This window comes from Schistocerca gregaria, chromosome 5 (genome assembly GCF_023897955.1).
Source record: "Schistocerca gregaria isolate iqSchGreg1 chromosome 5, iqSchGreg1.2, whole genome shotgun sequence".
Taxonomy (NCBI): domain Eukaryota; kingdom Metazoa; phylum Arthropoda; class Insecta; order Orthoptera; family Acrididae; genus Schistocerca; species Schistocerca gregaria.
This window is the reverse complement of record NC_064924.1, coordinates 489823001-489847574: the sequence shown is the minus strand read 5'-3', so window position 1 is coordinate 489847574 and position 24574 is coordinate 489823001. Positions and strand designations below refer to the sequence as shown.

The window sequence follows — 24574 nt, the reverse complement described above, 5'->3', positions numbered from 1 at the left end:
ACATTTGTAAACGAATTTACTTTCTTTAAGAAAATCAAGTCATCGCCGACCCCAAACGCACGGCGATCAGCATCCCTTTTCCGAACAAGTTCCTTAAGACTCCCAATTTCTCTCGAATTCTGCCAGATGTACTTTAGTGAATGATTTTGAGTATCCCACATTTCATCCACATCACGTTTTTGTATGAAGCAGCTACACAACGATTGGAATTCACGATATCCAATTTTATGGTGCTATATGATAAGTTCGTTGATGTGAAAAAAGCGTATGGGCCCTGAAGATGGCAAAATGAATTGTCGAAACTAATTGGTTTCAGAATAAAATAAAATATCTTAAACTGTACGGCTGCTGGTAAATTTGGACCAACAGACACATAAAATATAGGTCACATGTCGCCTGAAGTACGCAGCGAATTCATCATCCGCAAAATTTAATTCTGGAGGCCACTCTGTCGTTGTGTTCAAGCAAAAATTGTCTGCCATCACTCTTACGTTTGTGTTCAAAACCTATATCGTTTAGTATTCGTCTTCACAGATCTAGCAGATCCGGTAAAATTTATAACTTTTTTTTCTCTCAACGTTGGCAATTTTCCCTCACGGCACAGGCGCTGGATAGTTCTGAAACCAACGCCACAAGCTGCAGCATAAATAATTTGCACATTAGCAAGTCTTTATCTTACAATGGTTGTTATTTCGATAACATATCATTGCATTTTTTTTGTATCATCGCTATTGATTTGTTTACCTTCCCCAAATCTTTCTTAACGAATGTGATTGTACATGTCAGCACCTCACCATCATTGTATACAAGATATTTTAAATATTTATAGACATTGTGGATTATGGATTTGCTTTGCCACTGGAACTCGGCTGTCTTTTTCCAACCGCCTTCCTCTTGCTGTCAAAGTGGTTTGTTGGAGCTGTTAGTAAACCCGTCCCACATAGCACTGCGGAAGCGTCTCCTTCTTCCTGCTGTTTCATTTTCAACTTACACAAATACTTCCATTCAGTTAATACACTGCACAAATAATCTCATAAAATACACTTTTTTACGTAGAGATAGATTGCAGAGGTAATAACTCGAAACAAAATGGAAAACATGAACTGCGCGAAAACCGACACTGTTTTGCTACTGACGCTCTAATGCTACTCGAACTGTGCAACTAAGGCCCCCTTAGCGTTGCCATTTTCGAATGTTAGAGAGAGAGCATTACGCAAGTGCGGCATCAGCGCCCTTGCAGCCAATTCGCCCGTCCAGAGCTTTAGGTAATGTTCAACAATGGAGTCAAAAATGGGTCTGAGCACTATGGGCCTTAACATCTATAGTCATCAGTCCCCTAAAACAATGGAGTCCTTGTTGCTGGTTCGCTACAGTATCTCCAAGATCAGCGAGCAGGTATACTATTTGACCGTATGCTTTCCGATTTCTGCCGGCTAAGGACTACTAGCGATTGATGAGGGGCCAATAAACTGTGTTCTTTGTTAAACATCACACTAAAACCAATATGTAATAGCCGACATAAACAATAAGATGTAGATTTTGTTTCAGTTTCAATTTTTTTAGATAATTTATACATTAGAGTTTATTTAGTACAGTGAAAAAATGGCTCTGAGCACTATGGGACTTAGCATCTTAGGTCATCAGTCCCCTATAACTTAGAACTACTTAAACCTAACTAACCCGAGCACATCACACACATCCATGCCCGAGGCAGGATTCGAACCTGCGACCGTAGCAGGCACGCGGTTCCGGACTGAAGCGCCTAGAACCGCACGGCCACCGCGGCCGGCTTTAGTACAGTGAAACACACAATTTGTTAAGTGCAACATTTCCATCGGTTTAATTCGTTTGACTAATATTTTTAGCAATGTTTCGTTTTTTATTAACCATACTGATAAAATTATAAAATTTACTAAATATATTGCAGAAGTGATATTACGAAAAAATTGTCAGGGTACTTGGCAGTACAGCCAGGTTTGCAGGATTCGTTGTGTACAATACTGATTTTAAACCAGGGTGTTTCTTGTTTCAGGCGATGGCACCGACGACCAGCCATTCGTCTCGGACCGCGAGAAGATGTCCGGATACGAAACCAACCTCTACCTCTACTCCGTAAGTACTGCCGCTGCATGTGCATTGAGTAACGTCGATATTCGTCGTATAGTCATTCTAGCACCTGTTCGTGATGTTCTTTATATGTCCACCTGATTTTTAATTTCAATCCGCAGTACCACGTTTGACCTCTACAGATTTCTGTGCTCCAGAGGCACTCTGAGAAACTTCTGTCTCAGTTCTTTGTCAGTATTACACTGAAGCGCCAAAGAAACTGGTATAGACATGCCTATTGAAACGCAGAGATTTGTAAACAGGCAGAAAACGACGCTGCGGTCGGCGACGCCTATATAAGACAACAGGTGTCTGGCGCAGTTGTTGGATCGGTTACTGCTGCTACAATGGCAGGTTATCAAGATTTAAGTGAGTTTGAAGGTGGTGTTCAAAATGGCTCTAACCACTATGAGACTTATCAGTCCCCTAGAACTTAGAGCTACTTAAACCTAACTAACCTAAGGACATCACACACATCCATGCCTGAGGCAGGATTCGAACCTGCGACCGTAGCGGCCGCGCGGTTCCAGACTGAAGCGCCCAGAACCGCTCGGCCACACCGGCCGGCGAACGTGGTGTCATAGTCGGCGCACGAGCGATGGGACACAGCATCTCCGAGACAACGACGAAGTGGGGATTTTTCCGTACGACTATTTCACGAGTATACCGTGAATATCACGAATCAGATGATACAGCAAACCCCCGAAATCGCTGCAGCCGGAAGAATATCCTGCAAGAAAGGGTCCAACGACGACTGAAGAGGATCATTCAAGGTGACAGAAGTGCAATCCTTCCGCAAATGCTGCAGCTTTCAATGCTGGGCCATCAATAACTGTCAGCGTGCCAACCATTCAACGAAACATCATCGATATGGGCTTTCAGAGCAAAAAGCCCACTCGTTTACCCTTGACGACTGCACGACACAAAGCTTTATGCCTCGCCTGGGCCCGTCAATACTGACATTGGACTGTTGATGACTAGAAACATGTTGCCTGGTCAGATGGGTCTCGTTTGACATTGTATTGAGCGGATGGACGTGGACGGGTACGGAGACAACCTCATGAATCCATGGACCCTGCATGTCGGTAGGGGACTGTTCAAGCTGGTCGAGGCTCTTTAATGGTGTGGGCGTGTGCTTTTGGAGTGGTATGGACCCCTCATACGTCTAGATACGGCTCTGACGGGTGACACGTACGCAAGCATCCTGCCTGATCATCTGCATCCATTTATGTCCATTGTGCATTTCGACGGACTTGGACAATTCAAGCAGGACAATACCACACCCCGCACGTCCAGAACTGCTATAGAGTGGCTCCAGGAACACTTAGTTTAAACACTTCCTCTGGCAACCAAACTCTCCAGACATGAACAAAACTGGGAAACCTTGCGTAACATGCTTTTCAGAAGAGATCTCCACCCTCGCGTATTCGTATGGATTTATGGACAGCCCTGCAGGTTCCATGGTGTTAATTCCCTTCAGCAGTATTTCAGATATTAGTCGAGTCCATGTCGGGTTGTGTTGAGGCACATTTGCATGCTCGCGAGAGCCCTACGCCATGTTAGCCAGGGGTACCAGTTTCTTTCGCTCTTCAGTGTAGAACCATGTGTTGGTCATTGAGAAAGTTGTCTTGGTTGGTGCCCGTCTGCTTGCAGTGTCTTCGTTTCGTTGTTTGAAGTATACTGTACAATCATTCGTATTTGCACTACAGTGTGTGATTTGGCCTTGTAGATAGGAAAATTTTGTCATTTCCTATACCTTCATGGTTTCTCCCGCTGTGTGTTGACTGTTCACTGGTATCATCCGTCTATGAGACGGCTGTCATTTCGCCTTTCCCCTTCGCGTACCGTTCAGTCAGAGCGCAGGCTTCTTGCAGTCAAGATTGTGCTACTCGACCTACAGTAAACCCACAGAAAGGTCGCCTTGATGTCTGGGTTACATATGATACCAGCTGCGTGATTATTGTTTGTCTGGCATGTTTTTTCACCATTTCATTTTTATTGCGGTCATTTCGTGTAATACATTACGGATGTTACTGACTGCGAATTGTAATTAACCTAAACGGAAAGTAAGAGAGAGAAGGCCGAGATACTGAATTCGTCTTCTGAAGTTGTTTCACTGCGGAAATCGTAACACAGTCCCTCCTTTGAATCATTGTGCGAATGCAAAAATGTCACATGTAGAGATAACCGATCGAGGAATTGAATCCCGACCCTTTATCTTTTTTTCCAGTCTAGTGTATTTGAACCCCAGTCCTTGAGATCAGTAGACAAGTATTTTCCGACCTTTTTTCTGGTCACGTTTTCTTCCAACCTTCTTTCCTTTTTTTTGTTTAAGATGCCATTCCTTCTACCTTTTTTTACCATTAATTAAGCCAGTGCCGCGGTGCGGTGTGTACAGCCTTTGAAGTCCATACCTAATAACGATGGGTGGTACCGACGGGGAGCTGGTCTGGTGCCACATCCTGGATTCCACATCCAATATGCATCATCATCGACTTGCAGACGTTAAGAACACTAATCAAAACATGTCCGCACTGCTGGATCCATTGGAGGGCGCTATTGAGATCTGGTGTGTAGCGGACGAAAAGCGTATCATCGGCGGTAATAAATATGATCGCACAAGATGAGACCCAGTAGGCGGCTTATAAAATCAGCAGTGAGGGGCTCTAGTGCGATGGCATACAGTAGCAGGGTCATGGGGCATCCTTGATGCACAGAGTGGCATGTAGGAATCGGTCCAACAAGTCTCCCGTTGACCTAGACATAGAGACAGTGGGAAGCAATAAACAGCAAATTACGTCCACAAAGAAGGGCAGGAACTCCACATGCATCATGACCATAAGAAGGAATGTGTGTGGAACGTGACTGAAGACACTCATAAAATTAGTGGAGACTAGTACCACAGTAGCCAACAGACCACAGCTATTGCGCTGCCATCGGATAGTCGTCGTAAAAGTGACGTTAGTGGTCAGCAGAGGCAGACACCACACCCTCTGCATTGTGTGGTGAGTACTATCTGAGATGGTTGAGGGGAGAGACGAAAAGACGACGTCGACGACGATGGTCAGATGCAGCGTGGACTGTGGACGACGATTCCTCGTGTAGAAGATCCTTTCGTTGCGAATATTCCACATCGCCCCGCAATTTATCAAGTTGAGGAATGAAGAGATGTGCACTGGTGTTCTCGAAGGACATGGGGGGGAGTGCATTGAGCTTGTGAAGGACGATATAGTGAGGGGAGAGTGCATTGAGCTTGTGGAAGACGATGTAGTGAAAGTGTCCCAATGCCATCCACTGCTTCCTTGCCATATTGCATGAAGACCTGTGTGATTGCAGGTTTTGCGCACTTGAGTCATCAGTGCAACTTGGACATGTGCTCTGGGAGATGCACCCATATACTTGCAATACATTGTTGGCAGCGCAGATCTCTAAGTAGGGAAGTGTTAAGCTTCCAGAACCTTTTGCTGTACCAGACCGAAAGAGATGGTAGAGTGAGCGTTCAGATGATGACACAATTGTCTGAAAAAGCAAGGGACAATTTTTCTGCTTGTGAGAGTACGTTTCCAAGGTGGACTTGTTCCAAACATCAATGAGATTAAAGTCGTCGACCAAGGTATGCAGCATTGGACACGGTGAACAACCAGGTATCTAGTCCGTCAGGTGGAGATGCTTTTGCTATCACCACCCTCAATGAAGCGATCATAGCAAATGGGAAACAGGGGAGCCATGTCGTCTGTGAACAACTTGGAGCGCTGCCAACGATTCGTGGAGCCAGTTGGGGCATAGATATTGATGACGCACGTGTCGAATATCATTAAAGCCGTGCCCCTGACGGATGGGAGAAGTTCAAAAATGGTTCAAATGGCTCTGAGCACTATGGGACTTAACAGCTGAGGTCATCAGTCCACTAGAACTTAGAACTACTTAAACCTAACTAACCTAAGAACATCACACACATCCATGCCCGAGGCAGGATTCGAACCTGCGACCGTACGGTCGCGCGGTTCCAGACTGACGCGCCTAGAACCGCTCGGCCACCAACGGCCGGCAGGAGAAGTTTCGTGTCCGTGGTAGAGATTCGTTTGCATATGTAAAATGCCACTCCATATCCTGAGTGACTGTCTACAGAAGCTTATGTGTCATACCCAAAAACTGGTGGCAGCTTAGCAACATGAACGTCTTAACGAAGGGCGACATAGACATCAGATGCCTGAAGTATATCATGGAGGAGCTGCTGCTTTGGTACGGTGCCAGTAATATTGATGTTCAGTGCGCAGTGAACTGGTAAGTCTGTGCTAGCAGTGATGGACGCATGTCTACCATCGCTGTGGAAAGTGTGGAATGGGGAGTGCAAGGAGGGCCCGTTCTGCCGGCCATTGTGTATCAATTCCTGTATTAATGGGTAACCTCTTTGGAGGAAGAGGGGTAGACAGTCCTGTGGAGGAGCAACTCGTCCTCACCACACACCCCCTCGTACTGAGGGCCATCTTGTTGAAAGAGATCACCAGGCATCAGCAAGGAGAAATATGTCTCAACTTGTGCACCAGTCGATACTATGTTTGTGGCAGCCTCCACTGGTTGTTTGTCCAATAAAATGTGTTGTGTCATCACTAATGCCATCCGCTGACATCTGTGTGGGACCGTTGGCTGATTGAGCAGTTTTTACATCATCATGGGTAAGAGTTTCGTGAGGACCTGTGGGCGAGCGACGACGACGTTTCCGCCATTGCAGCGAGCGCTGTTCACACAACGGACGGCGGCAAGGAGGAGTGTCGATGTGGTTTGAAGGCTTCGATTGGTATATTGAAGAAGTCAAGCATGTGGTGAGGCGTCCGGGTGGCGGCCGTGTCGTCCGGTGGAGTGACTGCATCATCCGGATGGTGGTGGGATTGGGGGGGGGGGGGGGGGGGAGTGCCGATCGGAGAGACCACCCGACACGCTGGGCGCCGCTGTCAGCATGACGAGGGCCACAGCGTAAGTTACTGGTACGGTCAGAGTGGGTGGCACGGACTCTTCTGACAATGTGAGCTGCACGACACCTCGTTGTACGCATTCAGATTGCAATTGGCCCTCCTTCCTGCAACCAGAACAGGTGCTCGGCTGACTGTCATACTTTATGAAACTTGCTGGCAGATTAAAACTGTGTGCCGGACCGGGACTCGAACTCGGGACCTTTGCCTTTCGCGGGAAAGTGCGCTACCAACTGAGCTACCCAAGCACGACTCACGCCCCGCCCTCACATCTTTACTTCTGCCAGTACCTCGTCTCCTACCTTGGTCCGGCACACAGTTTTAATCTAACAGGAAGTTTCATATCAGCGCACACTCCGCTGCAGGGTGAAAATCTCATTCTGTCGTACTTTATAATGTCACAGCTGCCTCATCGAAAGATTAAGGAAGAAGAAGGATCACCGAGTTAACTTGTTTTACAGATAACAATGCTCAGACGTCCAATCCACTAGTTCATTCATAAATAAAAGTAACTGTCATTATTATTGTTAGCAGCAGGAGCAGCAGTAGTTGTGGTGCTGGTGGTGGCAGTCATCATCATCTTAGTCGTAGAACCAGTTGTCGTTAGGACAGCAACGTATGTGTCCGGTAAAAGGGAAGGAAAGGGGTTGCCCTCTATGTTTGCTGGCCTCCCTGGAATTAATGCCCATGACCCGCCATGGGTTTCAAGCGCGTTGGGACGGGCAGAGTCTGAACAAAAGGTGAAACATGAAATTCGTTTTGCGATAGCTGTACGCCACGTTGATCTACAAGGAAGTTGGCGCTTAAAAGCAGACGAAGTAAACATGATGTGTTATTCCTTTCGACACATCGAAATTAAACACATAACCTGTTTGTACTTGCCATACACTTCTTTATTACAAACACATGCTGTTAAATGAAACAGCGATTTTAATAAAGACACCTGCCCTACAGAACAAGCAGCAGTACTCAAATTATAACATTAATGCATTTAAGTGCGATAGACACAAATCTTTCAAAATTTACTCAACCAATTTTCACTAATTAAAAAAATGTTCATAAAACCACCATTAATCAAATTTAACTGGCTGGCTTTCACATAACTCATGTCCAATTCTAAAACTGCTTCCAACAACTACATCTACATCTACATCCATACTCCACAAGCCACCTGACGGTGTGTGGCGGAGGGTACCCTGAGTACCTCTATCGGTTCTCCCTTCTATTCCAGTCTCGTATTGTACGTGGAAAGAAGGATTGTCGGTATGCTTCTGTGTGGGCTCTAATCTCTCTGATTTTATCCTCATGGTCTCTTCGCGAGATATACGTAGGAGGGAGCAATATACTGCTTGACTCTTCGGTGAAGGTATGTTCTCGAAACCTTAGCAAAAGCCCGTACCGAGCTACTGAGCGTCTCTCCTGCAGAGTCTTACACTGGAGTTTATCTATCATCTCCGTAACGCTTTCGCAATTACTAAATGATCCTGTAACGAAGCGCGCTGCTCTCCGTTGGATCTTCTCTATCTCTTCTATCAACCCTACCTGGTGCGGATCCCACACTGCTGAGCAGTATTCAAGCATTGGGCGCACAAACGTACTGTAACCTACTTCCTTTGTTGTCGGATTGCATTTCCTTAGGATTCTTCCAATGACTCTCAGTCTGGCATCTGCTTTACCGACGATCAACTTTATATGATCATTCCATTTTAAATCACTCCTAATGCGTACTCCCAGATAATTTATGGAATTAACTGCTTCCAGTTGCTGACCTGCTATTTTGACTAAGACATCTTCCATGGACTGATCTTAAGCAATTGTAAGAAATTACAACTATTATCAAATTAATACACTCAATTAAGATTCTCTTTAGTATTACTCACAGATACGAGGTTCACATACATTTCATGGCTAGAACATACTAATATCATATTAAATAGTCTTAAAATGGAGCCGTTTCAATTTTATGTTGAAAATTAGTGATGGACGCGAGCAGACCGAAAGGTTCTACCAGATACAGGAGATTCACGGTCCAGAAGATAAAGTGTAATTATACTCAGCTTTGAGCTACAATTAGGCTTCCAGCAAACCACAACGCTCCACCGGAAAGATGGAATTACAGGACACTAACAACGTAACCATAGACACCGATCCCGATGCTTAAATTTCCCTCTTCCACGTAATACCCCGATCGGAGTTTGCTCTCGTCGAACACTGCCAATTATCTGAAACATAAACACATCAGCGGCAGACAACATTATGGCGCATCAGATACACAAAACATGTCTGCCCAACTGGTTATAAATTAACCTTTAATTATTCACAGCACAAATGAACCCAAGCAGAACGTGACCATTTGCCCAGTAACGGCTCTTAAAATTTGATTAGACAATTCTCTAGAACAAACAAATAAAATAATAACATAAAAGGGAACAATAGGAAAAATAATTTCGGCTCGCTCTTGAGCGTCCGGCACAGGCTTACGTACTTCTTGGCGTGACCTCTAGCTACACATTAAGCACGGCTTCATGTCTATTGGCTGTGCGTAGCTAGCACTCCCTTAAATACCATCAACAAATCAGGTGGTCTGACCAAAAACAGTAACGAGGAACTAAAACAATCAAAATAGTTTTCAGTGCACTCGGGTGTTCAATTAACATGAACAGAACCCACCAAGGAACAATTGGATGACTACAGTTCATTCACTCTGAGTAACATGTAAAAGACACGAAGGAAATCTGTCCTTCAAATCTCAAGGAAATCCCAATCACCGTCGGCAGCGGATCTGCATTCGAACGGCTAAACACGCCGCAGCAGCTGCCCACGCTCCGCCGTACCGACTCGGCCATTCGCCAGCGCCATACGTCACTGTCGCTCATACAGCTGATACTCTAACGCAAGCCCCTGCAGAGCGCTCGCACCGCAGTTAAACAGCCATCCGCCAAAGATGCGAAGAAGACAAACAGGCATCGAAAATCGACTCACAACGATCGGGATGACAGTCTATGGGGACTGGCGCTAGCAGTGCAACACATGAATTCACAGCTCGTGGTCTAGTGGTTAGCGTTGTTGCCTCCGGATCTCATGGTCCATTCCCGGCCGGGTTGGGGATTTTCTCTTCCCGGCGACTGGGTGTTTGTATTGCCTCATCATTTCATCATCATTAGTGAACATGGCGAGATTGAACTGTGCAAAGATTGGTACTTTGTACGGGCGCTGATAACCGTGCAGTTCAGCACTCCATAAACCAAACATCATCATCATCATCATCATCATCATCATCATGTGCGTCGCTAGCAGAGCGCTGGCGCCTGCCGCTCCGCAGCAAGGCCGGCGAAAGACTGGCCACTCAGCTCCGGAGCCGCACAGGACACAAATGACGGGGAAGAAGAAGACGCTGTTTAACACCATGAGCTACATGAAACTTTGTCTGGTATCACGTACAATCAGCCTCAAAGAAAGACTGCTTTCATTATGAGAGTGATTTTCGCTAATTATCGGAAATGCTGGAGAGAGAGAATCATTATTTAAGCGAATACATCTGAGGCGTAGCGCCATATAACAATCCTGCCATGGAAGCGGTTAAGCGGGAGATGTGCCTCAGAGCTGGATAGTGACGGATGGTGAGGCGAGACTGGATGCGCATGTAGTTTATGTATCAGCTGATAGAGGACAGTATTGGATAGGGTACTGATTTAGTTTCGATTGTGCCCAGTAAAGTGCACTAAAGTAATAGAATGTTTTTCATAAACTGTTCTAGTATTTTCATAAAGTATTATGTCTTTTTGTGTATGTAAAATGTTATAAATTTGTTTTAGCAGTATGAATGATGCGTGAGTGTGGATTAATGTTAATATGAAGATAATTGTTAACGAGTTATGTAGTAGGATTTAGTGTGGGAACATTTCGAAGAAGTATGGATATGGACAAAGGGGATTTTTTGTGGAATAGATTTGTAAAGTAAGTTTATGGTAAAGGGAAAGTTAATTCAGGTATAAATAACAATAGTAAATAACATAAGCAAAACTTCAGCATATTAGATAATTACGTCGGTAAAAAGTGCAGTCGTGAGGTTTATTATTTTGTGATTAGTTATGGATGAAAAGCGTGGACTGACGCGGGAGAATGTTGTTTTGCTATTAGCTGTTGAGTAAAGTGACCGATGATAAAGCAATATTCTTCGCGTGCCTTTCTCTGCTGGTAGAGAAGACCTAGAATATTCTAGAGAGGAGTCGAAGCCTAGCCATAAAAGAGATCGGACGTGTGCAGTAGTAGTTCCGATGGAAATGATAAGTTGCCGGCTCTAGCGGTGTTTCATACATCAAAAGTGTTGGAAAGTGACGGCATAATTATTCCAATGTGTGTGTAGAAATTTCGGAATTTTTAAGTGAATTTCGTGACGAGAAAAGACATGTATTCCGCGTGGGGTATTGAGCAGGTCGGTGGCTAAAAACTGTTACTGCATTTGGTACCGACATACTTAATATCTGGCTATTTTTGTAGCTATTACGTTTTCGGGAAATGCAACACCATAAACTTGCTAACGTGGATGAAAGGGATTGTGAGTGACTGTGTTAATATTAGCACGGGCTTGGCAGTGATACTTGTTCACCTAAGTTTCAGACTATATTAATTGAGGACAAAATTTCCAACCTTTCATTCCTTGTGAACACTTTCTCCCGAAACGTAGTGACTTTAATTGCAGCCTGGTTCACGTCGAAGTACAGTAGGTTTCACTCGGCTTTCCTACTGATGATCTGCTGAGACAGTGTTCACAGGTAGGTGTAGGTCCGTCGTAAAGGGACGGAAAGAACCGCACCGCCGCATATCGACGAAGAAGCACTGTTTGAAATCATCAGATCCACTAGAGACGTACCTAAAAAAACCGCTCGCCCACCCCGGCCGGCTGAAAATCTGGTAAACCACCATTTAAATAAATAAGAGAGTGGAAAATCATCGTTTACACCTAACTAGCCTCTCGTTCTAATAATCGTGAACTCCAAGTGGTCTGTACGTCAGAAAAAAGTTCATGGGCGGTCTAGCTACTACTGTCCCCAGGAAGACTGTGTCCTGTTTTTTTTTTCATGGCAGTTTTTTTTCTCGTGGCACATTTTTCCCCCACACACAAGTCCTGCCAAAACTCATCAGTCACTGCCACAATATAACACCGTTTGGCGACTGTGTGCAGCAGTCTTGTCTGTTCACAGTGCCAAAGATATGCATGCATGTCCGAAGGATCAGGCATTGCGGCGACTACAAGAGCCATTAAATACATGGAATGTATTCGCAGTTGCGAATGTGGACTACCATCAGCTGTATAGTGCAGTGACATTGAAAATTTGTGCAGGACGGTAATTCAAACCCGGATTTCACGCATATCGCGAGCGGTCGCCTTCTCGTTTGGTTATCTGAGTTCGAGTCACGGCCAGACCCAAATTTCCGTACGTCAAAAATGGCTCAAATGGTTCTGAGCACTATGCGACTTAACTTCTGAGGTCATCAGTCGCCTAGAACTTAGAACTACTTAAACCTAACTAACCTAAGGACACCACACACATCCATGCCCGAGGCAGGGTTCGAACCTGCGATCGTAGCGGTCGCTCGGCTCCAGACTAGCGCCTAGAACCGCACGGCCACTCCGGACGGCTCCGTACGCCAGCAACCATGTGTCTACATCCTGTATTCGTACATTCATTATGTACATTCCCATACGGGGGGGGGGGGGGGGGACATTTTACTTGAAAGCCGTTTGCCCAGTATCGGCGGATAAATACGATATTGCAGTGCCTGTGTTTATTCCGAATTACGACTTAGAGTTCCTGTGGCGACTACCATCGTCATGAAAGACATGAAATGCATTCGCAGTTGCGAATATGGACACAATCAGCTGTACAATGAAATGACGACAGTGAAAACTTTGTACCGGACGAGGACTCGAAACCCGATTTCCCACTAACCGCAAGGTGTGCCTTAAGTGGTTTGGCTATCAGTGCACAATCCACGGCCAGACCCAAACTTCGATACGTCGTCGTTCCTGCGCCACAGCCTGTACTCTTGCATACATTATGTAAGCCTCGTACAGGGGAGGACATTTTGATTGAAAGACGGTGCCTAGTATCTGCGAATAACAGCACAGGCACTGCAATGTCGTATTGTCTATAGCGGTGCAGAATTGGAACATCATCAGGCTTAAACTTCAGTTTCGGTGGAAGACTCAGAACTTAATTTTTCAAACCCTTTTCATAATCCAGATCTGTAAAATGTATTGAGCAGACGCTTGCAAGTGCAACTGAAAACGAAACGGGACATTTACGACCATTTATCCATTTCGTCTGATTGCCCTTAAGAATTATATGAAACACATTTCGTAGCTTTATCCGTTGACTGCGCGATTATTTTTCACTGAAATGTTTTTTAACGTACTGTCAAAATCCCTCAATAAACTGGTAACTATTAACTCACTCGCCAGTCATCGATAAGAACAAAGGCGTAAACAGCCATGTATTCACTCAAGAAACGCAATGAAATCTCAGTGGATTATGGCAACGGGTAACAGCGGGCGTCAGCCGGCCGCGGTGGTCTCGCGGTTCTAGGCGCGCAGTCCGGAACCGTGCGACTGCTACGGTCGCAGGTTCGAATCCTGCCTCGGGCATGGATGTGTGTGATGTCCTTAGGTTAGTTAGGTTTAAGTAGTTCTAAGTTCTAGGGGACTAATGACCACAGCAGTTGAGTCCCATAGTGCTCAGAGCCATTTGAACCATTTGAACAGCGGGCGTCAGAGCTGTGACTGGGTTAACTGTGAACGTCGGCATCACAGCTTGCTAGTGCGCACACACCCAATGTATTCTAGTAATCAAGCTGTAGACTCCCTTCAACAGAAATCGTAGTTTTACCCTTACTGGCCTCAAAAAAAAATAAATCCAACACTGTAGCGTTGTATCACTGTAAACTATGGAAGATGTCCTGTGCTACACATGCAACAGATGGGCTCAATACTGTCGAAAGTCACACGAGTCGACTTCAGGCAAACACGATCGGCAGAGAGAGGGAAGCGTAGGGGAAAAGGTTGGCCTTACTTCCCTTGTACAGTGGGGTAAGGGTAGCGATGGAGCGACATACAAATAAGTAACCGGCGACACCGAGTTGTCAGCCAACAACTGAGACGTTGAGATAAAACAGGAGCTTGGCGTCATTTTTGAGGTATGAGTTGTTACTCTAGTGTTCTTTTCACACGATTCTGCATTTGTTGTTTCCAAAATGGAGCTTGTTGACTGACTTCTTCCCTACGTGCACTTCTGCTGAATTTTCGTTTCGTGCAGAAAGAGTTCTCACAGAGACATGTTCCTATAATGCACAAAAGAACTTCGGGTTGCAGTAAGCAGTCGTGAGATTTCAAAATGTCTTCGGTCATGACAATTTACATGAATTTAGAAGGAACAAACGACGCCCTGAATTGTGGAGGAGAAATGTGATAAATGAAGGTTGTGGATTGGGAGCGCACCAACTTGAAAGGAAACATTGTTCCTAAAAGGGGGACAAGTGCAGATTGCTGGTAGATAGTCATGAAATGCTCATTGTTTGTATCCTCTGTACACAATAAAAATGGTTCAAATGGCTCTGAGCATTATGGGACTTAACTTCTGAGGTCATCAGCCCCCTAGAACGTAGAACTACTTAAACCTAACTAAGTACATCACACACACGGATTTGAACCTGCGACTGTAGCGGCCGCGTGGTTTCTGACTGTAGCGCCTAGAACCGCCCGGCCACCTCGGCTAGCTGTACACATTACACTGACGGAAAAAAATAGCAACGCCAAAACATAATTAATGTAGAGTAATGTAATTTCTTGAATACATTTAACTAGGTGGCATATTTAAGTGATTAACACTGCAAAATCACACGTTATTGTAAGCGCGAGGTAAGTCGTTGCAAATGTAACATGCCGCTACGTTAATAACGGTGTAACCGCCAGAAGGTCGAATGCTGAGTCTGCGAGTGACGATCGAGAGGGTAACTGTGCTTAACAGAAGTTGACGGATACCAGTCACTGTATGATGGCCGCTGTTTCGATTTCACAAGAGGTGAGATCCTTCCTACAGGGACGGCTGAAGTCGTAGTGTAACGCTGAAACTGGTACCAAAAATAAAATAAAACTGGAAATTTAGATGGCTGTAGATTGTGTGATTTGACATTTAAAATCTCCCATGTTGTAAATCAAAGTACTATAAAGGATATTGACTGGCGTTATATTGCCTTTTTAGGTATGTAATATTTTTGACATTTAACATCTCCCATGTTGTAAATCAAAGTACTATAAAGGATATTGACTGGCGTTATATTGCCTTTTTAGGTATGTAATATTTAATTATAAATATTTATACAAGTAATAGGAATGTTTACAGACATGTTGAAATGATTAAAAAGAATATTTTGTTTGAAAATACAGTTACATGGTATTTATGGCATTGAAACAGAAGATGACACGCGTAAAGCTGAAATATTAAACACCTTTTTTCCAAAGCTGTTTCACAGAGGAAGACCGCACTGCAGTTCCTTCTCTAAATCCTCGCACAAACGAAAAAATGGCTGACATCGAAATAAGTGTCCAAGGAATAGAAAAGCAACTGAAATCACTCAACAGAGGAAAGTACACTGGACCTGACGGGATACCAATTCGATTCTACACAGAGTACGCGAAGGAACTTGCCCCCCTCTAACTGCCGTGTACCGCAAGTCTCTAGAGGAACGGAAGGTTCCAAATGATTGGAAAAGAGCACAGGTAGTCCCGGTCTTCAAGAAGGGTCGTGGAGCAGATGCGCAAAACTATAGACCTATATCTCTGACGTCGATCTGTTGTAGAATTTTAGAACATGCTTTTTGCTCGGGTATCATGTCATTTCTGGAAACCCAGAATATACTCTGTAGGAATCAACATGACATGTGAGACCCAGAAAATATTAGATACAGGCTCCCAGGTAGATGCCATTTTCCTTGACTTCCGGAAGGCGTTCGATACAGTTTCGCACTGTCGCCTGATAAACAAAGTAAGAGCCTACGGAATATCAGACCAGCTGTGTGGCTGGATTGAAGAGTTTTTAGCAAACAGAACACAGCATGTTGTTCTCAATGGAGAGACGTCTACATACGGTAAAGTAACCTCTGCCGTGCCACAGGGTAGTGTTATGGGACCATTGCTTTCACTATATATATATATATATATATATATATATATATATATATATATATATATATATATATATATGACCTAGTAGATAGTGTCGGAAGTTCCATGTGGCTTTTCGCGGATGATGCTGTAGTATACAGAGAAGTTGCAGCATTAGAAAATTGCAGCGGAACGCAGGAAGATCTGCAGCGGATAGGCACTTGGTACAGGGAGTGGCAAGTGACCCTTAACATAGACAAATGTAATGTATTACGAATACATAGAAAGAAGAATTCTTTATTGTATGATTATATGATAGCGGAAGAAACACTGGTAGCAGTTACTTCTGTAAAATATCTGGGAGTATGCGTGTGGAACGATTTGAAGTGGAATGATTTGTCCATCAACAAAGGAGGTGGCTAACAAAACACTCGTTCGACCTATACTCGAGTATTGCTCATCAGTTTGGGATACGTACCAGGTGGGGCTGACAGAGGAGGTAGAGAAGATCCAAAGAAGAGCGGCGCGTTTAGTCACAGAGTTATTTGGTAACCGTGATAGCGTTACGGAGATGTTTAGCAAACTCAAGTGGCAGACTCTGAAAGAGAGGCGGTCTGCAGCGCGGTGTAGCTTGCTCGCCAGTTTACGAGAGGGTGCGTTTCTGGATGAGGTATCGAATATATTGCTTCCCCCTACTTATACCTTCCGAGGAGATCACGAATGTAAAATTAGAGAGATTCGAGCGCGCACAGAGGCTTTCCGGCAGTCGTTCTTCCCGCGGACCATACGCCACTGGAACCGGAAAGGGAGGTAATGACAGTGGCACGTAAAGTGCCCTCCGCCACACACCGTTGGGTGGCTTGCGAAGTATAAATGTAGATGTAGACCGTTATTTAAATCAAAAAGGGGACATGTTAGTCATTTTCTATTCCCATTTCCTGGATAGTGTTGTTTAACGTCCCGTCGACAACGAGGTCATTAGAGACGGATTACTTAGATAAAGCAGAGTAGGGGTTTGATAAAAAAATGTTATACAAACAAATAATAATAATAATGATGATTATAAAACATCCAATATTCCACATAACACCTTCACTTTATTATTTTTCTTCTTTTTTCCTTTCTAGAGACACTCTCCCCTCAAGCTATGCATAGCACAATACTAACACCTCTTCCTCTTTCTGAGCTCAACATCTCACTGATTATGAAGGGATGCTGACTCAGTTTTTCAGGATAGCAAATGGGAACTTGCAGTACAGAAAATGGCCCAAGGATCACCTGTGTGTGTGTGTGTGTGTGTGTGTGTGTGTGTGTGTGTGTGTGTGTAGTGAGTGAAGTGTTATGAAACAATGTGTGTATAGTGTGTGCAGCGACTGATAGTGAAATATGAGTGAATAGTGTGGCATTACATTATTTAATGAGTTATTTGTAAATAAATTATTGTATACCAGGAGTAAAATCTAATGATTGTCTCTAACTAGAAATCTGTAAATATATGTGTATACGAATTAGCTTATTGTAAATTGATCTAAGCTTGTAAATACTTTGACATGTCCTATATCCTTGTAAAAAGAGATCTACGGATGAATAAAACTACTACTACTACTACTACTACAAGCTCGGGTTAGGGAAGGATGGGGAAGGAAATCGGCCGTGCCCTTTCAAAGGAACCATCCCGGCATTTGCCTGAAACGATTTAGGGAAATCACGGAAAACCTAAATCAGGATGGCTGGAGACGGGATTGAACCGTCGTCCTCCCGAATGCTCCCATTTCCTGTTCTTTCCTTTTATTCTGTGATTCCAGATTTTGGTGTGGGATTGTGTTCTTCCTGATGGGCATTTGTGAGTAACTGTAAGAACCGGGAGTAATGCTATTCATCATTGTACAGTTTTTTTTTCCAGTATATCTCAAAACTACTGTTGAGTCATCCGAGCACTTCAGTAATGACAGAATGGTGTTGAAAACCGTACCGTTGCGCCCCCTGCCGGCAGGAGGAGATGGAGGACCGGCCGCGGGTGTCGACGCTCATCTCCTCGCTGGCCAACTACAGCAACACCATCCCCGCCGCCACCGACCCCGACGCCAAGCCTGCGCCGTCCGCGCGCATGGGCACCCTCATCGGCGTCTACCTGCCCTGCATTCAGAACATATTCGGCGTCATCCTCTTCATCCGTCTCACCTGGGTCGTCGGCACCGCCGGCGCCTTCATGGGCTTCCTCATCGTGCTCACCTGCTGCTGCGTCGTAAGTACCCGCCATTATACACGGTGATGCAAAGCGAATACCACAACTTTAAAAATGTGTACTTAATGAAAGAAACATCATATAACCTTCTGTTATACATCATTACAAAGAGTAAAAAGGTTTTTTTTCACTCAAAAACAAGTTCAGAGATGTTCAATATGGCCCCCTCCAGACACTCGAGCAATATCAACCCGATACTCCAACTCGTTCCACACTCTCTGTAGCATATCAGGCGTAACAGTTTGGATAGCTGCTGTTATTTCTCGTTTCAAATCATCAGTGGTGGCTGGGAGAGGTGGCCGAAACACCATATCCTTGACATACCCCCATAAGAAAAAATCGCAGGGGGTAAGATCAGGGCTTCTTGGAGGCCAGTGATGAAGTGCTCTGTCACGGGCTGTCTGGCGAGGTAGTTACGGACAGATAAGTGCCAATGTGGTGGCGCTCCATCCTGCTGAAATACACTCCTGCAAATGGAAAAAAGAACACATTGACACCGGTGTGTCAGACCCACCATACTTGCTCCGGACACTGCGAGAGGGCTGTACAAGCAATGATCACACGCACGGCACAGCGGACACACCAGGAACCGCGGTGTTGGCCGTCGAATGGCGCTAGCTGCGCAGCATTTGTGCACCGCCGCCGTCAGTGTCAGCCAGTTTGCCGTGGCATACGGAGCTCCAGCGCAGTCTTTAACACTGGTAGCATGCCGCGACAGCGTGGACGTGAACCGTACGTGTAGTTGACGGACTTTGAGCGCGGGCGTATAGTGGGCATGCGGGAGGCCGGGTGGACGTACCGCCGAATTGCTCAACACGTGGGGCGTGAGGTCTCCACAGTACATCGATGTTGTCGCCAGTGGTCGGCGGAAGGTGCACGTGCCCGTCGACCTGGGACCGGACCGCAGCGACGCACGGATGCACGCCAAGACCGTAGGATCCTACGCAGTGCCGTAGGGGACCGCACCGCCTCTTCCCAGCAAATTAGGGACACTGTTGCTCCTGGGGTATCGGCGAGGACCATTCGCAACCGTCTCCATGAAGCTGGGCTACGGTCCCGCACACCGTTAGGCCGTCTTCCGCTCACGCCCCAACATCGTGCAGCCCGCCTCCAGTGGTGTCGCGACAGGCGTGAATGGAGGGACGAATGGAGACGTGTCGTCTTCAGCGATGAGATTCGCTTCTGCCTTGGTGCCAATGATGGTCGTATGCGTGTTTGGCGCCGTGCAGGTGAGCGCCACAATCAGGACTGCATACGACCGAGGCACACAGGGCCAACACCCGGCATCATGGTGTGGGGAGCGATCTCCTACACTGGCCGTACACCTCTGGTGATCGTCGAGGGGACACTGAATAGTGCACGGTACATCCAAACCGTCATCAAACCAATCGTTCTACCATTCCTAGACCGGCAAGGGAACTTGTTGTTCCAACAGGACAATGCACGTCCGCATGTACCCCTTGCCACCCAACGTGCTCTAGAAGGTGTAAGTCAACTACCCTGGCCAGCAAGATCTCCGGATCTGTCCCCCATTGAGCATGTTCGGGACTGGATGAAGCGTCGTCTCACGCGGTCTGCACGCCCAGCACGAACGCTGGTCCAACTGAGGCGCCAGGTGGAAATGGGATGGCAAGCCGTTCCACAGGACTACATCCAGCATCTCTACGATCGTCTCCATGGGAGAATAGCAGCCTGCATTGCTGCGAAAGGTGGATATACACTGTACTAGTGCCGACATTGTGCATGCTCTGTTGCCTGTGTCTATGTGCCTGTGGTTCTGTCAGTGTGATCATGTGATGTATCTGACCCCAGGAATGTGTCAATAAAGTTTCCCCTTCCTGGGACAATGAATTCACGGTGTTCTTATTTCAATTTCCAGGAGTGTATGAATTGTTGTGCTTCTTGTTCGAGCTGAGGGAACAGCCAATTCTCTAACATCTCCAGATACTGTAGTCCAGTTACAGTAGCACCTTCGAAGAAAAAGCGACCATTCTCTGTAAACTGTTTATACCAACGTTTAATACACCACCTATCAGGAGGTTTAACACCATACTTCGTTCGAAATGCACGCTGAACAACTGTCGTCGATTCACTTCTGCCATACTCAATAACACAGAAAGCTTTCTGTTGAGCGGTCGCCATCTTAGCATCAACTGACGCTGACGCCTAGTCAACAGCGCCTCAATCGAACAAATGTACAACTAAATGAAACTTTATAGCTCCCTTAATTCGCCGACAGATAGTGCTTAGCACTGCCTTTTGTCGTTGCAGAGTTTTAAATTCCGAAAGTTGTGGTATTCTTTTTGAATCACCCTGTACTTCCGACCGCTTCAGATGAAGCATCTAAGCCATATAACCAAGTTGTAATATTAGTTCCTCCATGTTTGGAGAGCGTTGCGGCCCCGCAACTATGTACTGAATTGATAAATAACACTTCCGGTTGCTAATAGATTCTGTGCGGATGGCCACTTCAGTAATTTATATTAATGGCAAACCGTCGAAATTTTCACCATATGTTCCTAAGATAGAATTATGAGGGAACTGACCGTACTCTCTCTCGTACAATATCCACGTAATATCCGGTCTGATACGTGAATGTTGTTTTAACTGATGCAGTAAATATTTAGCAAGCGTTCTGGAGTAATCGCAAGTGTTCTGAGGTCACCAAACTACGATTTTAGTCAGCATTTGTCACCAATAAAACTTCATGACTTGCATTTTCTATATAATGGGCACTGCACGACTATCCAAACAAGCCCAAAGTGATAGTACAGTGGCAAAAAATGGGCTGAAAATGGTGTTGACATGCCTGAAAAGATTTAAAATGACTACCAAAAGATGTAAAACTGGGAAGACGGGAAATTCAATAAAATATTTCGTGTAAGATGTTTTAGTCTCTTAAGATACAAATCATAAGATGGGCGTTTTCGATGAGTAGCAATGTATGAGCGAAGTATCCAGAAAAAAACGTAAAGCAAACGATTTTGTGCTAACCTTATACTCTGCGTACTTTTTGTTTATGTGTGTCAAAGTATGTAAATAAACTGTCAAAACTTCACTGACCTAGCAAGGAAAATTAGAGAGCTAGCGGTAAAATGCTCTTGTCAGAGACCAAAGAAAGGGGTATCAGCTGCCTCGGCCCGTATTCCGCTTCCCTCACAACAAATTTTGTGATGTGAACATCTTCGTGGTTTTTTGTGCTGTAAGAGAGTAGCAGATAGGAAGTGAGGCGGGAGAGAGAGTAGTAAATGCCACTGGGAGAGAAAGAGATTAAGGTGCCGGTGATGGTGCAAGAGAAAAAGTGGCAGTAAAAGAGAGGTAGAGGAAAACAGTAGTAGGGGGGAGCCACCTTTTTTTATGCTCTGACAGGAGCATTTTTCCGCTGGTTGAATTATTATCTTGCAAGCTTTAACCCAGAACCATACACTTCGGTTTCTTTAAGGAACAATTGAAACTAGATTACAGCCTCTCTCGATATTAAAACAAAGAGGAGCGGATGTGGAAAACTCTTTCTTTCCGAGCACTTACATCAAGCCAATACTGGTGAACCCGTTGTCTGCACTCATATTTCTATCTGACTGATAGATAGATTCATACAGTCATAGAATAAAATCTATAGGTCTTTTACTTACGTGGTGTAACGCTTCTGGTTGCAATCCAGGGTGTTTCCAAGTCATACCGGTAAAATACTGGAAATCCATAGGAGCATATAAAGGATGACAATGATTGAACTATATGAAAAAACGTAAATTAGTTACAAACTACAGCCTTAACACGTTTTATTCAACATGTAAACGTCACTACAGATATTCGGATTTAGGCAACGACATGTTCGATACGTCTACCATCATTGGCGATGATGTGGCACAGATGAATAGCGAAATTGTGCATGACCCGCTGAAGTGTCGGAACATCAATGACGTTGATGACCTCCAGAATGGCTGTTTTCAGCTCAAGAGTGGGTTTGAGGTTATTGCTGTACATCTTGTCTTTAATGTAGCCCCTCAAAAAGGAGTCGCATGTGTTCAGATCTGGAGAATATGGCAGCCAATCGAGGGACATGCCGGTGGCCTCTGGGTAAACCGAAGCCAGAATGCGGTCCCCAAAGCAAAAATTGCATCAAAACCTCAACTGCTTCAATGGGGTCGAGCTCTGTTTTGGATGAACCACATCTTGTCGAAATCAGGGTCACCTTGGATAACGGAGATGTAATCATCTTGCAAAACTTTTATGTGCCATTCATTAGTCACCATGTTGTCGATATATACTTCACCGATTGTTTCTTGACTGGACATTGCAAACCACACAGTCACCCGTTGAGCGTGAAGATACCCCTCAATCGAAAAATGCTGTTTCTCAATCCTCCAAATGCGCCAGTTTTGCTTATTGACGAACCCGTCCAAATGAAATCAGACCAAACAACAACGTGTGTACTAATTTCCATAGCCAACCTTGCAGTTTGAATGTCCTAATGCAAACCGTTCAGAAGTTATGACGATTTTATTTCATGTAGGTCAATAATTACCACTTTGTGTTAATGCCTTATTTGTCTGGTTTGCTGGGTATATATCCGAAAAACATGTAGACAGCCAGATAAAAATTAGTTCACTTTGAAAGACAACGTCGATTTTGATCCCAAGATACGTGCCCACAGAATAATTGTTTATGAAGAACTGCTAGACCACAGTCTCATGATGCTGTATGATTCAACGGTCCATAGAGACTGGAACTGCGCTGTGTTAGTTGTCTGCCAACGGTCGCTCAAGGTGGACTGTGTAGATGTACTATTGAAATTAAATGGGAGAAAGGGTGGAGTGTATCAGTTTGAACATTCAGCATATATCTCAACAACAGAGTAGTCGCTCTGCTTGCTAAACAGTGATGAAGAGGGTTTGGAAAGGGAAACAGAAATACATCATTGCTGTTGATTGTTGACAAATAACTGACAGAAAATTTCTACATGTACGCCTATCATTTTCACCGGCTGTGCCTGACAGAACGTTAAGGGAGCCAGGTAAGATACACGAGCTTGCACCTACACTACCTCTTTTTAAAGTTCTCATTGCATTTCAGTAAATGTTTTTCTACATGTAGCACATATGTCTTAAGCAACATTGGTGTAAACTTTCATGGTTCTAGATTCTCAAATTCTAAATACAAAAAAAAATTGTTAATAAATATTAATTTTCAAGTATGAAAATATAGTCTTTTTAGGTATCATTTTTTCAAAAAAATAAATGCTATTTTTATAAAAATTTACGTTTGGTTTGTGAGGTTTATTCTTGAGAAGTGTGGGAAGAATTATGCCTTTAGGACAAATAGTTGATCTGTTATATTTTTTTGTATGATAAAGGAATTATTTGAAAATTTTGTATCATTTTTCTTTCACAAAGCGCCATAGAATATCTAGTTTGAACTTTAAAAAATAAAAGCTGGGAAAATGTACTGTGGGCTGTATAAAGCAATTGTGCCAAATCTCAGTGTTGTATCTGTTACAGCTTTTGAGAAAGTGGTTCCTTCAAACAAACATTCTTATTGTTTTTATTAACTTCAGAATATTATAGCTCAATATTCATTTTGATTCACACCTTAGTTTTGTTCTTGGCTGAAGTCTTTTGAAGGAGTCTCTGCAGCTCAATCTGCATAGAAGACTAACTGTTCCATCCATCTGGCTAAGAGCTTTGGTAGTGTTCAGTGCTGACTTTATTCCAAGTTCATAGTTCTGCTTATGCCACTGCTATTCAAGTGCAAAACTGCATAATGCACTCTAATTTGCAATTCTTATAGTTCATCAAACTCAATTTTTTGTAGGGACTCTCATATACTGTTGTTGAAGCCTTAGTCCAAGTTCTGAGTTCAACCATGAAGATATTTTTTTTTCAGTAACTTCTCATCAGTCAATCCCTTATACACAGGTTTGTCTGAATTACAGGTTAAGGAAGTGAGAGATTATGTTTGTACACTTCATCAGCAATAGAATCCCACTGAAAACTACACCAAGATTCACTTCTTTTAGGCCACAGGACATGCCGAGGTTTTGGATCTGTTGAAGCATTATTCAACAAAGAAGCCCATATTGCAAGTTTCGTA

The 24574-nt window shown here is 44.4% G+C and overlaps 1 protein-coding gene across 4 annotated transcripts in view; it reads left to right on the top strand.

Annotated features, from left to right (window-relative positions):
* Positions 1 to 24574, top strand: part of LOC126272718 (solute carrier family 12 member 6) — a 1173553-nt gene that overhangs the window by 994751 nt on the left and 154228 nt on the right. For all 4 annotated transcript variants that reach the window (XM_049975756.1, XM_049975759.1, XM_049975758.1 and 1 more), the window contains exons 2-3: positions 2033 to 2112; positions 18233 to 18484. In XM_049975756.1, coding sequence (XP_049831713.1) covers positions 2033 to 2112; positions 18233 to 18484 — 332 coding nt within the window. The remainder of the gene's footprint in view (positions 1 to 2032; positions 2113 to 18232; positions 18485 to 24574) is intronic.